General features: G+C 40.2%; 1 protein-coding gene across 2 annotated transcripts in view; it reads right to left on the reverse strand.

Moving 5' to 3' along the window:
- Nucleotides 1-15,501, reverse strand: part of LOC104911832 (glycosyltransferase-like domain-containing protein 1) — a 62,849-nt gene that overhangs the window by 21,987 nt on the left and 25,361 nt on the right. For both annotated transcript variants that reach the window (XM_010714003.2, XM_019617315.2), the window contains exon 2: nucleotides 10,031-10,241. In XM_010714003.2, the coding sequence (XP_010712305.1) occupies nucleotides 10,031-10,212 (182 nt within the window). In that variant the 5' untranslated portion in view covers nucleotides 10,213-10,241. The remainder of the gene's footprint in view (nucleotides 1-10,030; nucleotides 10,242-15,501) is intronic.

Raw genomic sequence — 15,501 nt, forward strand, 5'->3', positions numbered from 1 at the left:
GAGACCCTATCCAATTCACAGTGACCTCTCATGCAACTGTTAATAATGGAAATTAGTGCTTTAGAAGGGTAGATATCTGCTTTTTAATAATGAAAGTATACTCTACTCATCATAACATAGCAGGGCACACACGAAGACAAGCCTTAGGTTTCCTGCTCCATATTCAAAAAATAATAATAATTAAAAAAAAAAAGGTGAGTTTTGACATTTGTAACTCATGATGCTATTCTGAATAATTACATTACGATCTGTTCTTCCTGTTTTGAAACTCCTATCTACAGCCTCTTCCTAGAGATCTGCTGACTCGGGTAAGACCTGAGATCTGGGTTCAAAGCACGTAAGTCCTGGATGCCTCAGCAGCCACAGAAACTACTGAGGTCTGATTCTGAAGTAGCCTGGGAACACAGGGCCCTCTGCAAGGCCAGCATGAAATCTCACCAGAGGTGGTACTACAGCAAAACAGATTCAGCTTGCACAATCTTGAGGAGACAGTAATGCTTACAGTCTAGAGCAGACAGCAATGAAGTCTCTGTATCCAGATCCTCTACCACACAGGTCTCTTGCCTGCTTTCTTGAAGACATCAACTACAGGGGACCTTAAATATAAGGGCTCATTCTGGAGGACCCCAGATGACCTAGAATACTGATGCTTAGTGAAAGTACCAGAGAGCAAAGGGAAAAACAGTAGTTAGTCACGATTTGCAGAGTACATGGGCTTCTTATTTCCTCCCACAACAGTCAAGAGTCATGCTAAGAAGTGCATAATGCCCAATGGCAATGCTGGGCTAACTCAAATTACTGATTTTCAGGGAGCTCATCAGGACAGGATGAAAAAAGACTCATTTGTAGGCTAAAGTAAAAAAAAAAGAACAAACAAGTAAAAGGTTAGTCTGCTACCAGAGACAAAAATACTTCAAACAGTTGCCAGATGGGGCAAAATTGTGAGGCTGTTTGTGAAAAACCCCTGCAGTCATTGCCCTTCACCACCCTACTACTAACCACATCAACCTCTGCCAGAGTCATGATGCACTGGACATACTTGGAGGAAAAGAGGGCTAAAGCACACATTTCCTTTTTATCAATGGCTACAAGGCAGACAGAAGTTATGTCTGGCACTGTAAACAGTACGATGGAGCACAGTTCCTTCAGAAATAACATCTAATTTTGGCACATCTACGATTTATTACAGGACAGCTACAGCAAGAGAAATTCTCCTCCTAAATTAATTTAGGAATCATTTCCTTCCAAAAAAATAAAATAAATAAATAAAATAAAAAAGATAACTTTTTCATTACAACTTCCCCAGCAATTCATCTTTTTTTTTTTCTCACATAATTTTAGTATCTCTAGCACTATTCCTCCAAATGCATTTGGCATATAAATTTTTTAGCTGTTGTGTTTTAAATAAAATTGATTAGCAGGAAATTTCTGCATATGCACACTTTAAAATAATTCTGTTCCTCGGGGTTTAAACACAGAGATGTCACTATGTATGATAACTGTTTCATGTCTAGTGAGTTACAACTATTCTGTCACAAGTATGAAATGTATTTTGCTCACAAAAGCCAAAGGCACTGTCAAACCTGCAGTACTGCAGAAGAGCAGGAAAAAAAATGCCTGCAAACTAACTGCTACTAGATAATGGTCCCATTTATCATTCTTAAATTCCATCTTTAATTAAAAATGGGATATCCTTTTTCATAAATAAAAATTGCATATGTTCTAACAGGTATAAGTTCTTTCTGTAATTTCTGCCAAAAAAGAAGAAAAAGTATGTATTTGTTTTTGATGTTCTGTCCATGGCTGTTTCTTTCACTCTTTCCTCAAGTTGCTATTACACAGAAGTGCAAGCTGCAGTGTGCAACAAGTAAAATGGAAACAATGAGAGTTAGAACGAAAAATGATGAAGTTGGCAAGGTTAGAAACATAAACAATAAAAAAAAAAAAATAAGTGCTCTGAAATGGAAAACATTCTTTAAAATGATGGTGTCCACTGGACCATCAGAGTATATGTGCAGGAGGGAGGGAGGGAAAGACACAGACAAAGGACAGAGGCAAGAAAAGGAAAATAGTATCCAGGAGAATAAGGAGATCACCCAGATCTTCATTATAGAACAAAGAGGAAAAAAGCCTTTTGGTTGCTTTGTTTTTGTCAAGGATATTCCAGTGAACAGACAGAATGTACTTTCGTTCTTAATATATATATATTTTTTTAAAGGGAAGATAAATCAACCATCATCCCAATTCAAAGTCTACTGAAGGTACCGCTCCCAAGATACTTGTGCTTGGTAGAACAAGAGGGGAGAGGAGGAGGAAACAAATGGCTCCAACTGCAGTTTGGGGGAGTCAGAAGTCCCTGTTAAATTTAATGCAGTCCAATGCACTGCAAGTTGGCACATAATCCAACTAGGTATACATTTTATATCTAAGGAAGAAACACCACAGCCCACAAAGTTAAGTACTTTATGGGCAAGTTTAGCATTTCAGTTTGCTTCAGAAGAGTGTTTATATGAAGGGACTCCAACAAGCATCCTCACCTACTGTGCCTCAGCTCCCACTGCACAGTCCCCAACACGACAAACTGGGTTCTTTTAGATGAAACTAAACCAAGAGGAGACGCTCATGGAGAGCATTCAATGCACTCAGGCCACCTCTTATGGACATGCAGTCCATTGGAAGCTGTCCACATCTGGTTAGACAGACAGCTCCCTGAGGGATGGCTGGACCTACAGCCCCATGGTGCTCTACAGCCTCCCCATAACCCCATCCACCTGCAGTGCTTGCTAACACACCGCCTGCTTACGTAGTCACATGTGGGTTACAGTTCCAGATCTGGCTGTAATCATGGAAGAATCAAGGAGATAAAAGGAGAAAAAAGCCTTCAGCACGTTTCTAGAGCAATCTATCTAGCCTTTCTCCACTGTGACCCACTGCCAGAAAAAACACCCTGTGATAAACCGTGAGACAAGCAACCATTTGAACCAACATTTAAATTATATCCTCTGCATTACATTTAGAAACCTGCTCTTCTGAAAGGTTTATCACTGCCACAACGAGCAGAAGATACCTGCTATACAACTGGATGTCCAGACTCTTCGCTACCACAACCCTGGCTGCCCTGCAGTGCATCAGGCTATAAACCACCTTCCTCTAACAGCCCTCCTGTTGAGAACTCTTCTTCACGTTGGGTACACATTAACCCTGCTGATTAATTCTTGCTCTGCTGCAGACTGGCAACTGCACCATCCCTGGCAACCTGAACAGCAGCATTCAGAACCGTGACCTTTCATGTGTGTGGGTCAGGCTAATGCTTGCAGAAAGAAAAAAAAAAAGATCAGTGGCAATGCAGACCTTCTCCCAGACCGTTTCACTATGAACAGTTTGCGCTATATAAAGTTTCCTTTTATTATAAATACTTCACAAAATTCAACCAAGCTCTAAGTACCCATTAAGAAAGGCAGGTATTTGTAACACTGGACTATAAAGCTATAAATCCACATCACGTGCAAACCAAGTATCTGACAAAATTTGTGCTTGTCTCTAAGGCACAAAAAAAAAAAACAAAAAAAAAGAGATTAGGAAAGAAACAGCACAGAAAAAAAAAAAAATCAAGATTTTTCTCTTTATTTGTTACAAGCTCTGTTTCTTCCCTTTGAAAAAACAAATTAGTGTTACAGACCAGAATGACAATGAATCGTAGAAAGCATCATATTCCTTATTATACAGTACTGTATATATTTGTTATTTGAAAATAGAAATGTAATCTATAAGTAATCTAGAAATAAAATATATACACAGCAACCATTTAAAAGGACAGATAAAATGCTCATTAAAACCCTAAGTGCAGAAATACTGAATCATAATGCACAATTTCATTACATTTTACTGCCAGCAATGTAAATATCAATTCTCCAGGTGATTCATAAAATTCATTTTAGAAAGAAAAATAAGGATTTCCCCAGGCGCTCGAGAACATAAAGGAAAAACACATGCTACAGTTTGAAAAACCAGACTGTTCTTTCATTGTCTCATCAGAATATTTTTCTGGAATTCCAGCAATTCTTTTACACATCAAACGGACAACTGCCACCTCACATTAGTACTGTCTATAGATCGTGCACAGATCCCAACTAGCTTCCTTCCCGCTCCCGCACCTCTCCTTGCATTGTGTTAATCATTCTGATCTTATTTATGCCAAATTTGAGATCATATATATACTTCCCTCGACTTCAAAGGGAAGCGGCCTTGATTTAAATTCCTCTAAAAACTCTTTTAACTCTCCAAATTGTGTGTTAGTGCCTAATAGAAGGACCGGAGCAAGGAAAAATGCACGGTGGGCAAATTAAACAACTGAACTTTTTGGAGAGAAGCGTGCGTGTGTGGGTTTACACACCAAAAAAAAAAGAAAAAAAAAGATAAAAAAAGTAAAGAAAACCTGTCACTTTTAAAATGAATAGCTACCATCTGCCAGGATTTTATCTGAGGCAAAGTTGATTAATGCAAAGCGAATGTTTAAGATCATATTGCTGTCTCCCTGAATAAATTTCAGGTAGTTTGCTTATTGAATTATTTGTTCTGTTTCTCAAAAGGTGTCTTTTTTTGTTGTTGTTACTAATGTTGGATTCTTCCCCACCCCCTCCCCTCCCCGTTTTTACGCAGCCAAACCTAAGAATAAAAGCATTTACTCTTAGAACGTCGCAGAGCTGTGCTGCTGGCTGCCCTGCGCGGCGGCAGCAAGGTAATTAATCTGAGAACAAAGGAGATTCCACCTCCTTCGCCGACTTGAGGAAAACTTTCAGGCAGCCTCACTGTGACACCGCAGAGAGAATTTTAGCGGTCAGATTCTGAGCAGAGACAAAACACAGCGCCGGTGTTACCCGCAGAATGAAATCACTTTGTGTTTAGGCTTTCCTTAAGCTTTCCACTGAAGCATTAACCCTCATTTACACAATTTTCCCACTGCCAAACAAATTAAAAAAAAAAAAAGCTAAATTTTTTCTTGCTTGAAACACCGCAATTTTCTTCTGTCAACTTTAACGAGGCGCAGATTCACGTTAGTGTTCTAATAAAAATCATGCTCCAACACAGATTTTACACCCTTCTAAAGAAGTTTAGCCTGAGAGGTAACATCCCAAGTTTCCCAAACAGATCCGGGTGGCACACAGCCAGAGCAGACAAAGCCCACTTTTACACGTACGTTCCCACGTTACGTACGCTCAGCATCAGATGGCCTCCGAGTTCCCCTCAGCAGAAAAGAATTCACACCCTTTATTCAGGCCGGGACAACCTCCATTATCTGGGGCTAGAGAAGCAGAGGGTATCATCTGCGATACGCCGCAGAACTTCATGCCGTTCCATATGGACGTATATGCTCTTTGCTTACACTCCAAGCTGGCTGGACAAGAGCCAGGTTTGGTCAGAAGTCACCAAGTTGTTTTAGCTCAGTACACGGTGCCTGTGTCTTGTATCTCGGTTGGGCTTATTAGTCGAGGCTCAACACAGCGCCAGTACGGCCATATGGCCTTCTGGTGCGAAGCGAGCTCACTACCAGCTAGTTCAAAGCGTGGGCAGAAGGAATGTGGATGTGTTTGCACAAGCCCCGTGTTAAGTAACCTTTGTGAACTCCATTGATTTGTTGGGTTTTTAAGAAATAATTTTTTTTAAGAAGGAAGTTTAGTACCAATGAAATGAAAGAAGCAATGACCCTTTGTGCAGCTAGGGAGGGTAACGAGGAGCTCGAGATGAGGCAGCATCTCCTACACTCGTCTGTCAGGGCAATTTGCCCTTAAAATGAAGGAGGCCCAGGATTCCTGGTCTGGTATCTCTACAGCAAGGCAAGCACGCTCTGATTGGTATCCATCCATGAGGTTACAAAAGAGAGTCAGTTACAGCCACGTTAATCAAACCCTGTCTTAGGGGATACTGGCTGTTGCAATTAACCACTAACTCGTTTCTTTCTCCCTTTGTGCCACTCGAACAAAGTACAAAAGATGACTCACCAACCTGTACCTTAGGGGTACACTCTATACATAACTGGTAAAAACATGCAGGACACACAGACACACTTTGTAACCTCCACACCAGCTCACACCAGTATTCTGAGCTCTGTCCCATCTTCAGATACAACGGAGTTGAGCAAGAACGTCAAAATACACAACATCAATAACTGATGATACAACATATTCACCTCAATATGAAAGCAAACACTATAAAATAAGCAAACATGAATATCAAGTAATTATAAAAAAAAAAATTAAGTCTGTGGTTGTATTTTATTTCACTAACATGCTACTCATAAACACTATTTATTTATTTATTATTATTTAGGACCGAAAGCAGGGAAGATCTTTAACACAGGCAAATTATTCCTCTACCCACGCAGATTACGCAAAGATGCCAGTATTTGACATAAAGACATAAGGACACAAGACAGAAGTGTTCCCAACACAAACGGGCATCTGTGTGTTCAGCCTTAAATGAAATGCCTAAAATTTGCTTTGCTTCAGTTGCAATCCCCAAACTTTTTCCCCAAGACATACTGCTTACAGGTATTTTTCTGAGAAGAATGCAACTAGCAAACACCAAGTTTCCATGGAATCACTCATACACTGAATTAATCGCCGGAATAAAAATTTACAAGATCACCATTAAGGTGAGAAAACGTTTTCAATGACACCGGTCAATTAGTAAAAGTCACTCTAATAATGCATGTTTTTTTCCTTATAGAAATTTATGAAAGCATAAGATCTGAACAACCCTTAATCACGATAGTCTTAAAATGTTATTTACAAAAACGAACCAGCACGCACATATACGTTATAAACTCTTGGAAGATGACATATCCTGCCCAGCACCACGCTCCTCAGATTCCTTCTCAGAGCTCTATTAATTGAAACAACGATTTATTTACTTTTTCTCTTCCATAAAACATAAAAAGCAAGGAGTTTGTCTTTAAAATATAGTTGTCAAATATCAGCGGTATATATATACTAACATTTACCCGAGGGGTATTTCAGGGCAAGAGTTTGTTACAAATAAAATCTTTATTCATATGAACAGCTACCTGGGGGGCAGTACTGAATGTAACACATAATATTTATACATGTAGGTTTTTTTGCAAATAATCCAGCAGTGCTATTAAAGCAAACTAGAAGCTACGTTGCACTTCAGCCTTTCTGCTTTGCAAATCTAAATCTCATACTGCTAGCTTGCATTTCAACTACATTTTCTGCAGAGAACAGCCTCTACTAAAAAATGTGTTTTTTTCCCAGTGTGCTATGTTGATTGCTATGTCTCCTCCCTTTCCAACCAGGGCCAGGGGGGATGCTCTGGAAAGTTGCAGTTGTACCAAGAAGGGAAAAATCACCTGAGTCACTGCATGGCAATTCAGGAAAGCTTTTGGCAATGTGGCTCCAAGCCTCGCTCCAGGGAGTATGTGCCTGCTCTCCGATAAGCAAGTATTTGCAAGTTCATCACAAACTCACTGGTCACTGCAGAGTATCTCAACTGAACATCTATTACTCTTCAGCTCATGTTCTGCTTCAAAAGCGCTTTTTAAGGCTCAACAGCATGCTGAACCTCACTCAAAAAGAACAAGCTTGCCTCCTTCCCCTACTACCTTATACACACAGTACTATCTACCTTTTAAAAGGAAGACATACAGCCATCTGCTGCGTACACACACAGCAATATTATCAGACTTGTCAGCATCAGTATTATTTCTCACACGGCGTCCTGAAATTAAGTACAGCTGGAGAAACACAAATTCACCAACGCTGCTCAGTTACCAACAGTTCGCACTTGAGATATCTCTGACCTTTCTGTATTATTAAATGCACAAACAGAAACAGGGTATTTATGAAATGTCATATTTTAAAAACATCGCTTGGAAGAGAAATCTTTTGTTCTACAAATAAAGTCAATAATGTAAATAATGTAGATTTGCTATTTCCCACTACCTCACAAGAAGGTTTAAATATTTAAATGTGCAATTCAAAGCATACACTCCTGCCAGTTTGATAATTTCATCTTCACAAGCAGCTACTGCCTGGGAAGCAGATCTTAAATGGTTACCAGTAAGCTAGATATAAAACAATCAATGTTAATTTTAATCAATGATTTTTCTAGTAGGACAATGTAGTCAGCTTCATTAGGTTGATGAATTTATACTTTCAATTTAAAAAGGACTTGAAACACCCAATTACAAAACAAACATTAAAAATGTGCAAGGAAAGTCATAGAAGGTACTTCTGAATCAGTTTTCCTCTCACCAGTCATATCAGCCTAAAACCTGCACATGTGGATAAGGTGCATACCCATGTTAAACACTGCATCTTTGTCAACTTTGACTATTGGATTCTGTCTGATCAAACAGTACAGAGAAAGCTTTCCTCTCCTTAAGATGCTCCATTGGTTAGATCAGATTTATTTGTTGTCAGTAAAGGTTATATTTGCACATAAGTCTATGACAGATTGCAAGTTTATTAACTTCAAGTGAGTTTTCAAGCTGCTGGGTTGTTGTTTTTTTTCTTTCTTTCTTTCTTTCTTTTTTTTCTCGTTGCTTTTGTTTGTTTTGTTGTTGTTTTTTTTTCAACCCCCCATCATTTCCCTCCCTTTCCCAAGATGTGGGTTACTTGACAAATTGGAGTTAAGTTATCTTGGGTCAATGTAACTGTAAGTTAAACTAATGAAGTGTATGTCTATGAGTGATGTCTGATTAGTTTAATACAGTTAGTGCTGGACAGCTTGGGCTGCTGACCTTGAAGGAACACAGATAACATTGCGATGCGTTGGAGGATGTGGTTGTGATACAAGACAAATTTACATAACAGTTTGTCATATATACTCCTCCAAAACAAAATTGTTGCAAAAGGGAAGCAATAAGAAACCAGCACTAAATGCCTCGCACAAGACAAATGGGAAGAATAATTAGAATATTTGGCTTGGGATGGCAGCTTATTTGAAATGCAAGCTGGAAGAGTAAAGGTGTACATTTATATGGCACTCCAAGGCAGATTATACACTGTGTTGGGCAACACCGTTCAAATGCAGCCTTCTACAGCACAAGATCTACTCTTGAAAAGATTGTGTTCCTTTCCCCCCCGCCCATTACCTCTCCTTGCTCCAATCTGGAGTTAAAAATACCAATCCCAGCTCTAAAGAGTAGCTGGTTGGCACATCACCTAGGTGCACCTGGGGCCCTGCTGAAGTTCATCCCGTGGCTGAAAAGCAGATGCTTGTGCTACAACATCCTCAGGCATGAGCAGTCCCTCTCCATGAAAGCACACAGTGAGCCAGGTACTCTCCCAACTAACCACACGTTGCATCACTGCCTGCCAATCATCTCACCACATCTCTGCTGATCAGGTAGGTCAAGCAACATTGCTGCTCTAAAGACGTCTTGGTTCTGGAGTGACTGATTCTCACTATGAGATAGCTATCTGTTGACCTAAGTAGTCTGCTTTTATCAGTCCAGGTTCTAGCAGACAGAGCTTCACTACTTACCTAAATGCATAAAAGACATCCATAGGTGCTGGAACATTACAGAACTGGACAATCATTAAGATAAAACTGAACCCTTAATCCTCTAGGTCAGCCTGAGTAGTAGAGTGATAAATCAGACTTGTTAACAGGTAACTAGGAGCGTAAGTGAGGAAGCTTGCAGTGATCACATCCATGCAATCTTTCAACCTCATCTGTGAAACAGTTTAAATCTTGCCTTACTTCTAAATTCACTCGATAAATTTAAAATAAAACATCCATATACATCTCTAAACAAATAGGCATCTATATACATGTACACTCTTAGAGACTTTCAAGGACCAGCAACATAAGCTAAAGTATTTTAAGATATTCTAAAGCACTGTAGTGATCTCCCATATTTACATCAAAGAAGTCAGTGCAATGTGATAAACTTCTTAATGCCCACTGCTAGTCTCTATTTGCCTGTGAATACGCATTTGCATACAGAGAACTGAAACTGCAGCTTAAGACCTCCCTGCTATTTGAGTTTACCCACCTCCTGGGTTACCTGTAATTAGCACTAGCTGGCACCGTTTGCATGAAATAAAGAGCAGCAGTCCGTGCTTTCCAATGCCACTTCTTGGCAGGGAGCGTACAGAGGACACATTCTTCTTTCAGCTCTTCTTGAAGAAGATCCATCAGCTGTTTGTGGGAACCGCCATAAAAAGCCTCAATGAGAAGAACACTCATTTTCTCACTGCTTCAGCTCTGTCTGAAATCTGAAAAGGACAAAAGAGAAATAATTTACTTTAGAAATACACAGTATTTGGGCTGGTCGGTTGTTTAAGGATGTTGGAAAAAGCAAACACTACTACAAGATCTACCAGCATCTTCGTTCTTTACCCGGAATGAATCTCTTCATATTAAGTTAATGGATTTACTTCAGAACAACTACAATGACAAAACCATCACACCTATTTGCTTCAACTCTTACAATGTATAACTTGAAATTTTAAGGGAACTAAAATAGGCAGGACTTACAAATACTGTATTTTTTGCTTTGTTTTCAATCAGCTATTTAAAGGTAGCTTCACTTTGTGGACTTGTAAATGCATCATTCCTCAACAGGTTTGGGATACGCTCATAAAATGTCTTTATTTGTTTTTATACAGCTTTATTTCTTTCACTGGAGGTAGATAAAAATGAAGAACAACTCAAACACATTTATTTCTGCCATTATTAGCAAGTGCTTTGGCTACCTGAGCTCAGAGGAATGTCTGAGAGCAACCCGAGGACCTCAGGACTCTCTCATCCCTGGAGCAGTGCACCTCGAACCCAGAGGAGATGCAAACCATGCTGCTGTTCTTCAGTGCTCCAACACTGGAAGAGAACAGTGCTGCAGGCTTAAGGAAGCTGTCGCATGCAACCACGGCGCTGCTGACAAACAGGAAGCAAAACGCGTTGCCTGAAGTGAAGGGAAAGATGACTGTTGCTCAGGTTTCATGAGTCACAGACATGGGGTACCAAAAAGCTGCTTTGCAGATGCTTTGACCAACACTGCCAAATAAAAAGGTCGCAAATCAAACTCTGAAGACCATTCATCATCCATGACACCTGTCTAATCAATTCCTTCTCACCAGGGAGGATCTTGGTGTTCACTCCCTGCTGACTCGGTGCCTGGGCTCCATGGTTGATGCTACCTATTGCAGGACACCACATCCATTCTGTGGTGTCAGGTTGGAAAAATCCAATCTCTGAGAGCAGGAAGTGTTCTGTTCTCAGATCTCAGAAAACAAAAGGAAAAAAAAAATAAAGTGCACTGCAGTTGTCAAAAGATCAACTAGCCAGCAACAGAAATCCAAACACTGAAGAAACATAATTAGAGGACAAAATATAAGAAACCTCTAGATAGTAGTTTTGAGTCATTGGCCCATCACTGTGCAACAGAGATGTCAAACTCCTGGGTCAGTACAGATCAACCAGTAAGAAGGAAAGCATTCATTCTGCTCTCTTTCCTGTCACAATCCAGCCTGAATTCAGGTTATAATTTGTTCTATTACTCACTTTCCCACTCTGTCTCAAGTAAATTATTTTTTTTAACATTTTTTAATTTTTTTTTAACATTTCTTTCTAAAAGAAAAAAAAAACAAAAACACTGTCGTCTGGAAGCAGCGAATTCTCTCTTTTGGAGTTTGCTACTTTGCAGGTAGCAAGGCAGATTCTGATCTCTTTTCCACTGACCTAATTTCAGAATCACACTTTTGAAATCACTGGCGTTTTCTGAATTCACAATGATGTAACTGAAATCATAATCCCCACTCCAAAGCCCTTTTGGAACCTGCAGGGTAATAACTGCGAGAAAAACACAAGCTGTGTTGGAATACGCGCTATTCATTGGTAATTAATCATGCTATGCTCGTCATCAAACGTCGCCGAAACTTTAACTCAAAGGATCAGAGGGAAGCGTTTTGCAAATTCAAAAAGGGGGCACAGAGAAGTCTGAAAATGCCACTGAGTGAGAATGAGTTGCGGTGAATTTGCCAATCAGTGGTATCAGTAATAATCTGTTCATAAAATATCTGATCAAGCTGCACTCCCCCAGACTGGTTCTGAAACCAGCCCTTATCGCTGGTTTTAGCTGAATCAACAATGTGCTCTCGATTTTATTTCACAGCAGTTTTCACTGTTTGTTCCTCCCTGGGACAGGAAAAGATGCGTTCAGCTCTCAGGTTTCCCTCTTTCTTAAGGATCCTAACATTTAGGTTACACTGCACTCACCCTTCTACCTTTAATAAAAGGTAATTAAAACGCATTTTGCAAACGTTACAAAAGAGTTCGAAATACAACAAATTCCTTTTGGCTGTTGGCGCTGAGAAATTCAGTTCAAGCCTGGATGCACAGTAGGGTGTATGGAGGTAGTTTTGGCTACATGAGGCAGAGTGGCACCTGGAGGTCCCATACCAGCAGCACACACAAGTGAAAAATAGCCATGAGCAAATTTCTCAGGTCTAAAGCTCGAGGGCTCTCTTACAAACCCCTTCCTCACCCCAAAACGTAGATACTGCTCACGAAAATCCTCACCAGCTCTTGCAGGATTCTGGTGTCACACAACCTACGTGCATTACCAGTCATATACATTTAGTAAAAATGTTATGTGAAGTGCAGTAGATGGCCTTGTTGGCTTTTTTTTGGTTGGTTGGTTGGTTTTTTTTAAGATGCTACTTAAATATGAAACTACTGAACAGCCGTGGCAACACAATACACACCGTGTTTACTTCGGGAGTTGACTAATCTGGAACAATAAAAATGCCAGCCACTAAATCGTGCGCTTTAAAAACATACACTGATAATGCAAAGGAAATTATATTATATAGAACTAATAATTCCTGGTATTTAAAAAGTCACAGAGGAGGTAGGACATAGCCATTTACTCCATATTTCATCCACACGACTTCCAGTTTTGTTCACATACAAAAATAACATCTATTATTTCTACTTTATTTCCCTTGACCTAGCCAAGTTAAGGTAAATATCTCCTATGTCCTCCTCAGAGGTCTCAAAAAGACACAGATGATAAATGGCCTGAGAACGTTCACCGTATCTGATGGAATGCGATCCTCAATTAAACATAAATCACTCCAGGTATTCTTTTACTCATTTCAAAGAAAACAACAAATATTAGAAAAACATATCTGCTTTCCTTTCTCCATTACAGGGCTTCCTCTGCTCTGAGCCAGCAGCTCAGCCCAGGTCCCAGGAGCACAGCACTGCCGTGTCCAAAAAATGCCTCTATGCAAGCATCATGTATGCAAGATGGAGCTCAGTATTCAGGGCAGACATTGGGGAAAAACTGGCTGGAATAGGAACATCCCACTCTGTGGTAATAATGCCAAAAGTCATGTGGTGGAGGCATTGCAGGTCCCTAAATGGGCTGCTGCTGTTTGACCCAAAAGTTTTTAACACACACAAAAAAATAAAAATCTATCCTGCAAAGAGTAATAAATATTTATTTAAATGGCATGGAAGAATTAACTGCTCAAGCAGTCACAGAAACCACTGCTTTGTTTGAAACTCTAGGTAAACACCAACCAAGTATTTCTGTTCACCAGCCTAGGTAGCGAAAGCTCGTCATTTTCCATGATTTATTAAGGAACGTACTTCTGCTCTGCCTGACAGACAGAAGTGTGGTTTCACAAACATCAGCACAGCTCACATCAGGAAGCCATAATGAGCTCTGCTCATTGACGTATTCAGACAACATAAATTACAGATCGCGTTTAAGTATCTGTCCAACCAAATAGTTGAGCAACAATCCAAAACCAAGGGAATAACTGTTAATATATTCCATAGGTAGAGGGCTGCTATTAGTAACAGGAAATAAGGTGTACGGTTTCAGTAATGATTGTTTCAACGGTCGCAGTCCCACACAGACATGAAATTTCTTCCACCGCCGTATCCAGAGCGCACACAGCTGGCTACAGAACCCATCAGGTATGCCCTGTGTACATAAACACACTTACAGCCTTTGATGATTTCAGATAAGCACACCGCCATACCTATTACAAGCAATAACTTTTAGTGCTCCACATTCCGGTAACATGGGATTTCCCAAAGGGCCATTGGAGACCCTACCTTGCCCCCCTGCCCCTTCCTCCTCCCAGCAAAGCTGTGATGCAGCACACACACACACACATAGAGTAACCCACATTGAACCAGTCGGCACTGCCCTCCTACTCATGATAATGACTCACAGAAACTCCAGAGTTATACCTTAAGCACAATTGCATTTTAATGGTTGACCAAATTTTAACTCAAAAGTACCGAGGCTAAGTCATTACCAAACTGGTTATTTGCACAAAGTGAAAACGCCACTCAATCTATCTTTTATATAAATCAACTGGAAAAGGCAATAAGTTCTCCCCTTCCTTTGAGAAAGTGGTAAACCAAAATGGTTCACCTTCGCCTGGACGTCTGCACCAGCACCAACATTAACTTACCAGGGGCACGCAGAAACCACGCTTTGCCCATCCGCACAGCCCAAGAGCTGCACACGCCTACACAGATGTCTACACTGAAACCAGGATGCACGGCGCTGTCTGATTTTATTCCACTAAACGCTAAAATACTCTATTTTAGTTCCCTTTGCTTATCATCTACACACATGTTTGTGAAGGCTGTGTTCATTACATTGACAACCAGCTCCCAGCCAAAAGTAAAAATAGAGTGAATGGGAGAAAATGGCACAAGTCGCAGTGGCCTCAGCCAGGTAAGCGTTCCCATCTGTGAACTCTGCCTCAAAATCCCTTTCAATATCAGCCGTATTTACCAGACTTATTTGAAGTGCTTGGTTAAAGGACCGCTAAGTTATTCTTCTACAAACTATTTTAACGCATCCTGGAAGATCAGCTGTTTGTAATACACTTTAAAATATGCAATTAATTACCAATTTTTCAACTTGCTTTCAAAGTAAGAGCTGTGTGTGTCTCACTGTAGTGCTGGAAAAATCATGTTCTCATGTGCGAATCGCTTTCGTTTTGATGCAAAACTGATATGGATGTCCCCTGAAAGATCACTCACAGTACACTTATGAGACTCCACCAGCAGTCCAATGACAAACTTTTAAGTTGAGGTTTTAAGTTAAATACGTGTATTTTTAATGTTTTAGATCAAAGTGCCATCACAGGACAGTTTTTCTCCAGAAAGGTTATTGCTGACTGACTGCCTTCTAATGCAAACTGACTTTCTAATGATCTAAGAAAGTCAGACTGCAGCTGCAGAGAAAAACAAAAAAAACAGAATTAAGTCCTAAGCTTGGAGGTAATCAGAACAGGAAAACTCTCCTACCTTAACACCACAGGCTTAGTCTGACTCTACAGCATTTGACCAGCAACATCTGTAACACTGTGCAGTAAGCACTGTCCTGCATTCTTGCTGGTTGGAACCTGCCAACATACAGCTGCCAGTCTTGGTGCTGCCCATCACTTCACTCTGACAGCTGGCAAAGAGCCCACCTGTACAAATCACAGGGCTGCTTCTGCG

This window comes from Meleagris gallopavo, chromosome 7 (assembly GCF_000146605.3).
Source record: "Meleagris gallopavo isolate NT-WF06-2002-E0010 breed Aviagen turkey brand Nicholas breeding stock chromosome 7, Turkey_5.1, whole genome shotgun sequence".
NCBI lineage: Eukaryota > Metazoa > Chordata > Aves > Galliformes > Phasianidae > Meleagris > Meleagris gallopavo.